The sequence below is a fragment of the Hippopotamus amphibius genome, chromosome 1, assembly GCF_030028045.1.
Source record: "Hippopotamus amphibius kiboko isolate mHipAmp2 chromosome 1, mHipAmp2.hap2, whole genome shotgun sequence".
NCBI lineage: Eukaryota > Metazoa > Chordata > Mammalia > Artiodactyla > Hippopotamidae > Hippopotamus > Hippopotamus amphibius.
In genome coordinates, this window is record NC_080186.1 from 160,336,660 (window position 1) to 160,348,708 (window position 12,049).

Consider the following 12,049-nt stretch of genomic DNA (forward strand, 5'->3'; position numbering starts at 1 on the left):
TTTGCATTCAGGAAAACTTGAAGGAAATTAGATAATAATTTGAACTTTCTGATGAATTCACTGAGTCTCTCTCTCTCACACACACACATCACAGACACAGGGTTTTTTCTTAAAATTTTAAGGGTTTCAAAGACTCACAAATAGGTAGATTTAAGGAACTAGATATGAGGAATAAATATAAGAAAGGGATGGAAACTGTACCAGTGAAGGAAGATAGCTAGTAGTAGCTTTTTGGCTTTAAAGAATGAATTAAGTGATTGCCTACTTTAAATTTGTTTACTTATATATAATAAACATTTAAATACATTAAATAAAGAATGAGAAATCAATAGGTAAATTTCATTAGTTTAGAAAAAGGGTAAGAAATTGGCAAAAGACTTTTGCTGTGAGGCAAAGAGCATGCTCTCTTTTCTTTGTAAATCTGAACTGGGTAAGATAACTGTATGTCACATACCTACTCCCAAAGTCACCATTCCCCTTGAAGATTGGATATACAGCTTTCTGATGAGCTGTAAAATCCCTAAAACAACTCACTAGACTTAAAAATGTAATATATTTTCATATGAATAAAGAAAATTGTAAGGATGATGAAAAGGAGTACACACTTAAATAGAACTCACCGCCAGTAGAATTTCAGGATGGGAAGTCAACTCACAGGAATTACAAAGTGGAAATAAGGCCCCAGATGAATCAGCACAATGTATGTCTTGTCCCGAACTCAACTGCTCATTACATTTTAGAAAATTAAACTCTGTCTTTCCAGTGTGGGCAACGCACAGATTGTAGGAATAAGGTAAAGTTCCTTCACTGCCGCTGGGGGGAACCATGGGTCCAGACTTGACACAGAGACCAGGCTGAAAGCAGCCCAGGGCAGCTGGGCTGGAGGAGCGACGAAGGTGCAGGGTGATGGCCAGAATCACCGCGAGGAGGAAGAGCACGGAGATCAAGGCCAAGGCCACCACCAGGTAAAACTGCAGCTCAGCCTGGGGGTCAGTGGACTCAGGGTGGTCACTGAGGTCCGGCAGCGCCTCCTGCAGGCTGTCCGCGAAGACCAGGAGCAGCGTGGCGGTGGCCGAGAGGGGCGGCTGTCCCCCATCACGCACAGCGACCAGCAGGCGCTGGCGGGCCGCGTCCCTGTCGCCCAAGGCCCGCGCCGTGCGCACCTCGCCCGTGCGCAGCCCCACGCTGAACAGTCCGGGCTCGCTGGCCTGCAGCACGTGGTAGGACAGCCAGGCGTTGTGTCCAGAGTCGGCGTCCACCGCCACCACCTTGGTGACCAGGTAGCCGGGCTGCGCGGCGCGCGGCACCGTGTCGAAGAGCGCCGAGCCGTCGGGCCCCAGCGCGGGGTACAGCACCCTGGGCGCGTTGTCGTTGCGGTCGCCCACCAGCACGCGCAGGCTCACGTTGGCGCTGAGCGCGGGCGAGCCTTGGTCGCGGGCCTGCAGCGTCAGCTCCAAGGCGCGCAGCTGCTCGTGGTCGAAGGCGCGCTGCGCGAACACCACGCCGCTCTGCGCGCTCACGGACACGTAGGACGACAGCGCGCGCGGCTCCAGGTCACTGGCCACGATGGAGTAGGAGACGTGGCCGTTGGGCCCCAAGTCGGGGTCGGAGGCGCTGACTTGGGCGATGGAGGCTCCAGGCGGGTTGTTTTCTGCCACGTGGACCACGTAGGAGGCTTGGTGGAAGACCGGAGCGTTGTCGTTGACGTCAGTAATACGCAAGGTGACACTTGCGTTGGTGGAAAGGGGCGGCTTGCCCTTGTCGGTGGCTGTGATGGTGACACTGTACTCTGGGGTTTGCTCTCGGTCCAGGGTCCCATCTGTTACCAACTTGTATGAATTTTTGGAGGAAGAGATTATTTGGAAAGGTACTTCACCCTCTAATCGACATTTAACCTCCCCATTCTCCCCCGAATCTCTGTCATGTATTTTGATCAAAGCAATTAGCGTTCCCGGCACTGCGTTTTCTAGAATCATTTCGACTAGAGAATGGAATGTAATTTCTGGCCTGTTGTCATTTTCATCTTGAATGTTAATTTCAACTGTACATTGTGCAACCAGGCCTCCGCCATCCCTCCCTTCCACCACGATAGAATATTCCTTGATATCTTCGAAATCCAGTGTGTTTAGAGTTGTAATTTCCCCACTTTTTGAATTCAGACCGAAGACTTGCCCGGTCCTGTAGAAGGAATAAGTGATTTCTGAGTTGACGCCCTCGTCCTGGTCGGTGGCTGAAACCTGCAACACAGTGGTGCCTGGGGGCACGTTTTCTCCAAGGCTGACTCGGTATACGTCCTGGGTAAACAGAGGGGGGTTATCATTGGCATCAATGACCTGGATCCGGAGCTCAGTAGTGCCGCTTAGGGGTGGATCTCCACCGTCTGAGGCACTCAAGACTAACCGATGATAACCCTGTTGTTCCCTATCTAAGGGTTTCTCCAATACCAGTTCCGGGTATTTACTACCATCTTGTTTCTCCCTATTTACCAACGAGAAACTAGGGCTAAGAGAGAGTTTATACATCTGCAGAGAGTTCAAGCCAGTATCTGCATCTTCTGCGACTTCTAATATAAATCGCGTGCCTGGCGGCGTAGACTCACTTATTTGCAGCTCGATGGAATTTTGCATGAATTTTGGTGTGTGGTCATTAACATCCTCGATCTCCACATTCACGTGATAAAAGTTCAGTGGATTTTCAGCAACAGCCTCAAATTCCAGAGCACAAGCTGGCTTCTTCCCGCATATCTGCTCCCGGTCTAGCCTGCTGCTCACAAGTAACTCCCCGCTCTCTGCGCTCACAGTGAAGTAAGGCTTCTCTGAACTGACGCGCAGTTTTCGAGTCGGTAACTCGTGGACACTGAGTCTCAGGTCCTTGGCGAGGTTCCCCACCACCGAGCCCTCTGGCATCTCCTCGGGAATCCTATAGCGGATCTGCTCAGAAAGCGCCAGGCTGAATAAAGACAGCAGGAAGGGAAAGAGCACCGGCCGTCTCTCAACCCAACCCATCTCCCCAGCGCCGCTCCCCATCCCGCTTGCTCCCCTCCGTTTGCTCACCGGCTTGGAGACGCCGGATCACGAATAATCTCTGTGCTGCAGTTGTCCGTAGCTCCGAACAGCTTTATTGCGGCGTGGAAGGTGGGGGTAGGGGGTCAGGCAGTGTTTCTTCTTCTCCAGAGGAGTAAGCGGTGGAAAGGCTAGCGAGTCTGAGACCGGGAAAGTGCGCTGCGGCTGCGCGAGGAGGTCGCCAGCATCAAGCTCTCCACTTTGGCCAACAGCGGCGCCCAGAGTCCGCACTAGGATACTGCAGCCCTTGCTGCTTCAGTTTAAACTGCTAAAAACATAACTGTGTGCCTAATTTAACAGGCCATATTTTTATGTTAATATATTTACTATCTTAAATCATCAAAACTTCCTTAAGGCATCTTTTCTCTTGTTTCCAAGTTATGAGAAATATCATGTTGGGTTTGTATACAAACTTACATATATCGGTCCATTTATTTCACGATTCTACAAACATACATTGGACTTTTGCTTTGTGCTAAGTATTACCCTTGTCAGTCGCCATATAACAAAGAATAAGACACAGGTCTTGCCCTCAGAGAGTTTACTGTCTACTAATTTCACGAATCATTTCTGTTTATTAGCTATGGTATATAAAAAACATTTTAAGCTTCTTTCCATGATTCCTATGTTTACCCCCAACATTTCCTCATAATCAATGCTATTCCATATCACATATATTATAGAAATCAATATTGTTGAAAATTATTTTGTAAAGTTGTGTAATTTTGTACCAATCCTCAAACATCTCCTCCTTCTGATAATATCAACACTCTCTTTACAAAATAATTTCTTTTTACTCATATCTCAAGACGTATTCATCCAAAAAAACTGTCCCTATGATGTAGCCAGGATATTATTTACTGTACCTCACCGAATATTACATACAAATTCATCCTTAAAATGTATTGAAATGTTTGTCTAACCCTCAATACAAAGTCACAAGGGGATATTCTAATACAATGCATTACTTCCTTATCTATGTACATGTTATACTGAAGAAATGGCTTCAGAATTGGAGGAATTGAGCTCGTGGTAAATGTATTGACATAAATTTACTGAATATAGTGACATCTGTTCTAATTATTTTCCTCCATTTGTTTAAAAAATTTTTTACAATTAGTGAATGCTTTGAGCAAGAGTATTGGGGCAACTTTCCACACACTTTTTAAATTTGCAAAGTGTCAACAAAATAGTTGTCTCCTCAAGTGACTGTTCACCCAAACACTACAGAAAATATGAAGTTAACTCCTTCCCATTGTATATGCAAAATTGGAGGGAACACAGCACAGTCCTTGGGAAATGTCCTTTTAATTACCAACGAATAATTCATTGTGCTTCCCACTCTCATCTGATGACAAATCAGAGGTTAGTTTTGTTTAAATGACATAGCAAGGGATACAGAAGTCATATAGTCCAGACAGAATCATTTGTAATTGAATTGATCAGCTTGTTTAGAATTTGTGTACATGTAACTTCTGTACTTCAAACCAACACTCTCAAACTTTAACCATGAGAACACAGCACATTTCATATGACTGTACAATCAAAACAACTCATTGCAATTCTAATGAAACGTGTTCTTCTATATTTTACAAAAGTCACTTTCAACAATTTAAAATGACATTTTATTTTAAATTTGATGGTGGGGGGCAGTGGCCATTTTAGGCTTTAGATTCTATGTCTCCACTGGTATGAGTCCTGGGTGACCACCGACACACAAACAATGGTATGTGTGTTAGGGACCAGTTGCACCTACCAGCACCCTTTAAAATGTTTGTTCTGAAATATAAGAAGTTTTAAAGCTTTGAAGGGTACTGATTCAGATGCAGAGCTCAGAAAGGAGGTTTAAAGTGAAGAAAATTTCAAGAGCCTAGTTTTAGGTGCAATCCTAAGATTCCTAAAAATTCTGAGATGTATTTTACTTTTACTAAGTTAATACAAGGGTTTAGAAGCCTCAATAATTTTTTGTAAGTTCTAATTTATATATATATACACATATATACATACATATACATGTGTGTATACACATGCATGTATATATTTCTATATATAAAATGAACTGACCGCATGTGGTTGGGTAACTATTTCTTAAATGAATGTGATAAGTGATAATTGTGGTAAAATATGGGAGGCTTTAAGAGGTTAAGAGTTCATATTTAAACAATCTTGTATAAACCTTTGGAAAGCAGATGAAACAATTATGATGATTAGAAACCAATTTTATGGTATCACTAACAGAAATCCAAAACTTTGTGGTACACCTTAAAAGTTATTTTTTAGGTCTAATTTATTAACATTTATTTCTTATACATTCTTTAAACAGCTTAAGCAAATCCACGTATATATCATCTGATTTTACAGAACAAGAACTAAAATGAATATGAAAGGCAAAATTTGAATATGTTTTAGAGTTTCTTCTCTTTTTTTCTATTGATCCCAGCTATCTTAAAGCTGACCTTTCACATATGCAAGGAAATGCCTACAGCAATGCCATCTTTTTATTCCAGGTGACAAAATAAGATGGACAGTTTCACAAAAAAATTAAGCTCTTACTTTAAACCCCATTATAGTAGTATATGTATGACCAGTATCATTCGTAAACCTTGATACTGTGAAACTAGTTAACAATATATGAGTAATACACGCATCAAAAAAGAGAATAAATTTTCAACTTATGCATACAAAACAGGAACACACAGGCAAACATATTTTCTTCCTTTCTGACCCGCCTCAGAGCTAAATTCTACCAACACTAACTGCCTCTTCCATCAATGCATGAAGAAACTATCCCTGACTCCCCTAGGTGCAGAAGAAGCTGCTAGCCTTGGCACTAGAACTTGCAGTGGCCATAGAAGGAGACAGCCCTGCCTGAAATTCTGGCTTTGGCTTTCTCTTCTTCATCTTGCAGAGCATCCGCATACTGAGATGGGAAAGAACGTGGGTCAGTCCCACGGACCTTGGCCAGAAACTTCAGGACCTTCATCTTGGTGGTTTCAGCATGGGCTCTGGGGCCCCACAGGAACTCAAACTGCAGAGGATCAGTGTTGGCCACCTGCCGGTACTCCAGGTATTTTTCTTTCACAAAATCTTTGGTGACGAGCTTCCTGGGCTCCCCAAAGATGAAGTGCTTCATCCCAGGATATATCCCAGGCACATTCAGAACTTCCCAGACTTCATCTTCGGTGGCACGGTTGCCCCTCATGAAGATCACACCCAGGATAAGTATCAGGATGCTGGTCTTGGGCACGCCCACTTCACTGTGCAGCATCCCATCATAGGTGAGGCCCAATATGATGAAGAGGCTATAGCGGTGATTGGTGCGATCCACATCCACCAGATTAAGGCCAAAGATCATCTCCATGCACTCAGAGGCTCTCCTGAGGATCTCAGGGAAGTAGACTTCGCACTCTTTGATGACAACCCTCAACATATCTGCCTTTGTTATCGGCTCTTTCATTTGATACTTGAATAGCAAGAAATTTACCAACATAGCCACTTCCTTCTCTAGAGCATCTACGGGCACATTCTTGGGATCGGGCACATTCTTGGGATCTGGCACAGCCTGTGAGATGCTCAGAATATACTCTTTTTTTTGGCTATTGGATCCCTCATCCGATTTAGTGGGTGAGGTGGCTTTGATAGCAATGGAAGAAGAGCAGACATCCTCAGGATCCTGAGGAGTACTGGGGATGCCAGCAGCCTCCTTCGAACTGCCAGGCATTAGAGAATGAGAAGAGAGATGTGTCTCCTCCAGAGCCCTGGAGACCTGTTCAGCCTCCAGACCCTGGGACTTACTGAGGGTCTGATGGCATTTATCACGTGAGTGTTGTGGACGCTTCTGACGCTGAGGCATGATGCCTTTTGTGGGTGGCAGTAGATGGACAGGAGGGTGGGCAATGAGATTCACCACCTGATTCCAGGCGGCTGATTCCAGGCGGCACCTGGGGCTCCTCCCGCTCAAAAGTTATTTTTAAACTTTCTTCACAATGCATGTTTCAAAGCACAAATTAAATTTATACAAAATATAATTCCTCTAAGAAATAAACAAAGAACTGAACTCACCTGAACAGAAGCAGCTTCATCCTTACATTCATGAAAATCTATAGATGTTAACAAGGAATCATTTTTCTCACAGCTCTCTTGGCTGATGAGCGTGTCTGCATTGCTGGGCTGAGGAAAGATCATGTGACTCCCGTGCGAATCAGAGGTAAGGGAGACCTTGTGGGAATAGGTCTTCAGGAAAGCTTGTACTCCCTCCGTGCCCACAAAGCCTGAGGCCGGCAGGCCTGCGAACCCACCACCTGAAGCCTGGAGAAGACTGGACTTGTGCCACTGCCACAGTCTGAGAGCCAGCAGCACAATGACAAATGTGAGGAAGATGCAGGAAACAACGGCTACTGCCACCACCAGGTACAGTGTGAGGTCTGAATCATCAGAGTTGGTGGGGGTCCGGAAGCTACTTAGGTTGGCAACGAGGTCTGGGATGCTGTTGGCCAAGGCAAGTGTGACAGTGGCAGAGAGAGGGGGCTGACCATGGTCCTGGACAGCCACCACCAGGGCTCTGCTTGAGCGCGTCTTTGACCAGCAGGGCCCGCGCTGTGCGCACCTCACCCATGTGCAGCCCCACTGTGAAGAGTCCTGGCTCACTGGCCTTGAACAGGTGGTAGGACAGCCAGGTATTCTGGCCCGAGTCTCTGTCCACTGCCACCACCTTGGTCACCAAGTAGCCTGGCTCTGCGGAGCGGGGTGCCAGCTCCACGCCCGTGAAGCCATCAGTGGGGAGCATGGGGTACAGGATCTCTGGCACATTATCGTTCTGATCCAATATGAACAGGCTCAGTGACACATTGCTGCTGAGTGGAGGGTCCCCACTGTCACTGGCTATCACCAGTAGCTGCAAGTCTTGGATCTGCTCATAGTCAAAGGAGCACAGCGCATACAGGACGCCAGTGTCAGAGTTGATGGAGACATAAGAGCAGAGAGGCGCCCCCATGATGGTGTCTTTGGTCAGAAAGTAAGTGACCTGGGCATTGCTGCCACTGTCAGGGTCGTGGGCTATCACAGAGAAGATAGAGGCACCTCTGGGGTTGTTCTCCAAGATATAGTCTAAGTAGGAGGCATGAGGGAAAATGGGTGGATTGTCATTGGTATCTGCCACAAGCAGGGAAATATGAATTTCAGTAGATAGAGGTGGGGTTCCTAGATCTGAGGTCATCACTGTGATATTATACATAGAGATCTTTTCTCTGTCCAAATATGTCCACGTCACTAATCTATAATAATTATCTACTGATTTTTCTAACTGAAAAGGTAAATTATCATGTGTGTAACACACAACTTGACCATTCTTCCCAGAGTCTTGGTCATGCACATTCAAGAAGGCAATTACTGTCCCAGGAAGAGTATTTTCCAAGACGGGGCTAAACAAAGATGTAATGGTCACTTCGGGTCTATTGTCATTGACATCTTCCACTGAAATGAGTACTTTGGTCCGATCCTTCAATGCCCCACCATCTTCAGCCTGTATTTCCATGTCATAAAATGCACATTCTTCATAATCTAAAGCCTTTGCTGTTGATATTTCGCCAGTATTTTCGTTAAGCTGGAATAACGGAGATTGTTTTTCACTAATTTTCCAGAATTTATAAGCCACTTCTCCGTTGGTACCCTCATCCGGGTCGCTAGCGCTTACAGCAAGCAGCCGGGTACCCGGGGGCACGTTCTCTGGGACTTTCACTCGGTAAATCGGTTGAGCAAAAACTGGGGCATTGTCATTTGTATCCAACACTGTCACTCGGATGTGCACAGTGCTGGAGCGACGCGGCTCGCCTCCATCGGAGGCGACGAGGACGAGTTGGTGAGCAGCCTCCTCTTCGCGGTCCAGGGCACGCTCCAGCACCAGCTCTGGGCTTAGAGTTCCGTCGTCTCCAGTTTGCATGTCCAGGGAGAAGTAGTGATTGGGGCTGAGCTGATAGCTCTGCAGGGAATTCAAGCCCACATCTGGGTCAACAGCCTCTGGGAGTGGATAACGTGTTCCGGGCAAAGCGATTTCGTTAATTCTTACTTCCAGATTTTCGACCTGGAATTTCGGGTTATTATCGTTGATATCAGTTACTTCTATTTCTATTCCGTGAAGTTGCACCCTGTCTTCAACCAGGACTTTAAAGTTCACCAGACACCGCCCGCTCTGAGCGCAGAGCTCCTCCTGGTCTATCCTGCTCGCCGTGACTAAGCTGCCGCTTCGAGGGTTCAGAACAAAGAGCTGCGTCCTGCCTCTGGAGATGATGCGGACTCCGTGCTTAGCTAGCTCTTGTGACTCCAGCCCCAGATTCTTGGAGATGTTACTCACGAAGAAACCTTTATGGCTCTCTTCAGGCACGGAACAGCGGATCTGTCCTCTCCCCATCTCTCCGAGCGTGCCCAGGAGCGCGCACAACAGTACCAGCTCGCCGCGTCCTCTGTAATTCTTTGGAGCGGCCATTGTTCTTTCGCTAAGGAATCCACTGAGAATCCTCATTGGGCAAATATGTCTTGTTTACCTTGTTGCTGCAGCTATGTAGATCACCTTATGAAAAGCTGAAGTGTCCCAAATGTAGGGCCGGAATTTTGCTGCAGTCCTGCAGTTGGTTTGTGAGATCTGCTGGTCTCTGTGAGGTGGGAGCCCTGAGTATCCGAATGGTTTTTTGTTACATTTATCTTCTAAGTAGGTGAACAGCGGCACTTAGAGTCCTAGGCAGTTACTGCACTCACTTAGATTTGTAATACTGTACGATAGATAACTATGGAAAAAATTACTACTTGCTTTTTTATAGTTTGTTTAGAATAATTTCTCTCTGAATTTCACATTTTAAAAGTAATTGCCAAGAAGTTGGGGATGAAGTAGGGTTACAGTCTTACAAAGTATTATTAAACGATCAGATTTTGGGGTTAGTGTCATATTAAATTACTCAAATTTCTGGAAAATATTTACTCTTTTAAAATAAAATTTTATTTCTTATTATGCTCTAAGCTTTATTGTTAATATCTTCAATATCTATTACCAAATAAGTAAGAACTCCAGTCATCACTGGAAATAAATTCATTTTTAGACTAAAATACACCTACTGGAGAGGATTGACTCAGAAGTTGTTTTATTTGGTTTAAACCAATTAATCTTTAGGGTAAGCTTTCTGTAGAGTTGTTGCCTTTTAATTTTCTTCTTATAATACCATATTAATTACACATTAATATTTTCAAATTAACATTGTAAAATTTTAATAGCATAAAGTCTTTTACTTTCAAGTTGTAACAGAGATTATTTAAATTTTATATATTTTCTATTTGAATATAAAATACTTGAAAGGTACAAATGAATATATAGGGAGAAGCAAATTTCCATCCTATTCTTCTGCCAATGAGAGATGATTACATTTTAAAGCTGAGTTAACTTCTAAAGGTAGACATGTAACCTAAAGGTAATTTTACCTTAACTAGTACTTTGATCAAAAGAACCACAAAATTACCACTGAGTCAAAAAGTGCCAGTGCAAGAATAAGTGTCTCTTTTCTTCAGTAGTTTGTAAAATGGCCATTAACTGAAGCAGTTGCTGAGGGAAATCTAGCAAAAGCCTGATACAATGTATTACCATATTGTGTATGTACTTCTATGCACATAAGACTGTCAATCTTGTCTAAAATTTGAAGAATTCAACTCCATTTTTCTCCTAGATATATAGAATGACTAGAAGAACTCTAGCTTTATTAGTTCAGGCTGCAAAAAATACATTTCAAAAATTACATAGGAGAAGTGTGTGTGAGAGGAATAACAGGCCAAAACATTGTTTTCTTTGATGGAGCAGCCTATAGAATGAGCATCAATACAGATTAATCCTGAAAAACCTATGCTGCAAGTAAGAACATGCTTTTATCTTCTGGTGAACATAGTGAACCTACTAGTAAGTAAAATGATTTTACACACACAGACACACACACATACACAGAGTACAATGAGTACAATTACAGTGGGTCCACATACGTAAAAATTCAAGTTAAGAGACCTTATTCTAGGAGTTTTTGAAACAAGAGAGAAGTAAATATAGGAAACAAAATACCAGATTAGTATGGAAACCATAACAGTTAAATTAATTAAGAAAAATACCTAATTTTAGCTTAATTTTTTTCTTTAAAGGTTAATTTATGACTGCTTACTTTTAAATTTACAGTATGTCCAAGATGAAAAAAAAAACCATATATGAAACTGTAGAAGAAAAACTTACAGAAAAAAATCTCAGTAGCTTTATGGGAGACACTATAACATTGCTTAATGTTTCCCTTGTAGATAAAACCACAACTTCACAGCTTTGTAAATCTGAGCCTGGCAAGACACCACAAAAAGACACCTAATTGCTCTGAATTCAACCTCCCTTGAAGAATGGTATGACAGCTTTTTGACTGGCTACTACATTCTTAAGACAATGTTTGGATCTAAAAATTGTATATAGGCATACTTTGGAGATATTTTGAATTTGGTTCCAGAATAGCACAATAAACTGGATCACACAAAATTTGGTTTTCCAGTGCATATAAAAGATATATTTTAAGTGTGCGATAGCATTATATCTAAAAAATGTACATACTTTAATTTAAAATACTTTATTGCTAAAAAATCTTAACTATCATTGGAGCCTTCAGTGAGTTGAACATAATCTTTTTCAGTAGTAACATCAAAGATCACTGATTACAGATCACCATGACAACCATAATGAAAAAGTTTAAAATATCTTAAGATTTACCAGAAGTTTAAAATATCTTAAGATTTACCAAAAGTTCAAAATATCTTAAGATTTACCAAAAAACATGAAGTAAGCAAATGCTGCTGGACAAATGGTGCCTATAAACTTGCTTGACTCAGGCTTGCGACAAACCTTCAACATGCAAAAACAAAGCAAAACAAAACAAAAAACCCCAAAAACAAAATAACAAAGACTCAGTATCTGTGAAGCACAATAA

The 12,049-nt window shown here is 43.1% G+C and overlaps 3 protein-coding genes across 14 annotated transcripts in view; all 3 read right to left on the reverse strand.

Annotated features, from left to right (window-relative positions):
- The window catches only part of LOC130852001 (protocadherin gamma-C5), a 182,605-nt gene that overhangs the window by 112,798 nt on the left and 57,758 nt on the right, over positions 1-12,049 (reverse strand). For 2 of the 12 annotated variants that reach the window (XM_057732736.1, XM_057732776.1), the window contains exon 1: positions 621-3,199. The exons of the other annotated variants lie outside the window; for them this stretch is intronic. In XM_057732736.1, the coding sequence (XP_057588719.1) occupies positions 621-3,026 (2,406 nt within the window). In that variant the 5' untranslated portion in view covers positions 3,027-3,199. Of the gene's footprint in view, positions 1-620; positions 3,200-12,049 lie in introns of those variants that run through there. 12 annotated transcript variants of the gene reach the window in all.
- Positions 5,522-6,915, reverse strand: LOC130852143 (melanoma-associated antigen B16-like). Its single transcript, XM_057732881.1, has one exon. It carries the CDS (start codon positions 6,913-6,915, stop codon positions 5,893-5,895), a length of 1,023 nt encoding a protein of 340 aa, XP_057588864.1. The 3' UTR covers positions 5,522-5,892.
- On the reverse strand, positions 7,020-10,119 carry LOC130852128 (protocadherin gamma-A8-like). Its single transcript, XM_057732828.1, is given in 3 exon segments — positions 7,020-7,071; positions 7,074-7,619; positions 7,621-10,119. Coding segments are annotated over 3 exon segments (2,544 nt in total). The 5' UTR covers positions 9,580-10,119; the 3' UTR covers positions 7,020-7,032.

Coding starts and splice junctions, on each gene's coding strand:
- LOC130852143 (XM_057732881.1), bottom strand. CDS start 6,915: ATGCCTCAGCGTCAGAAGCGTCCACAACACTCACGTGATAAATGCCAT.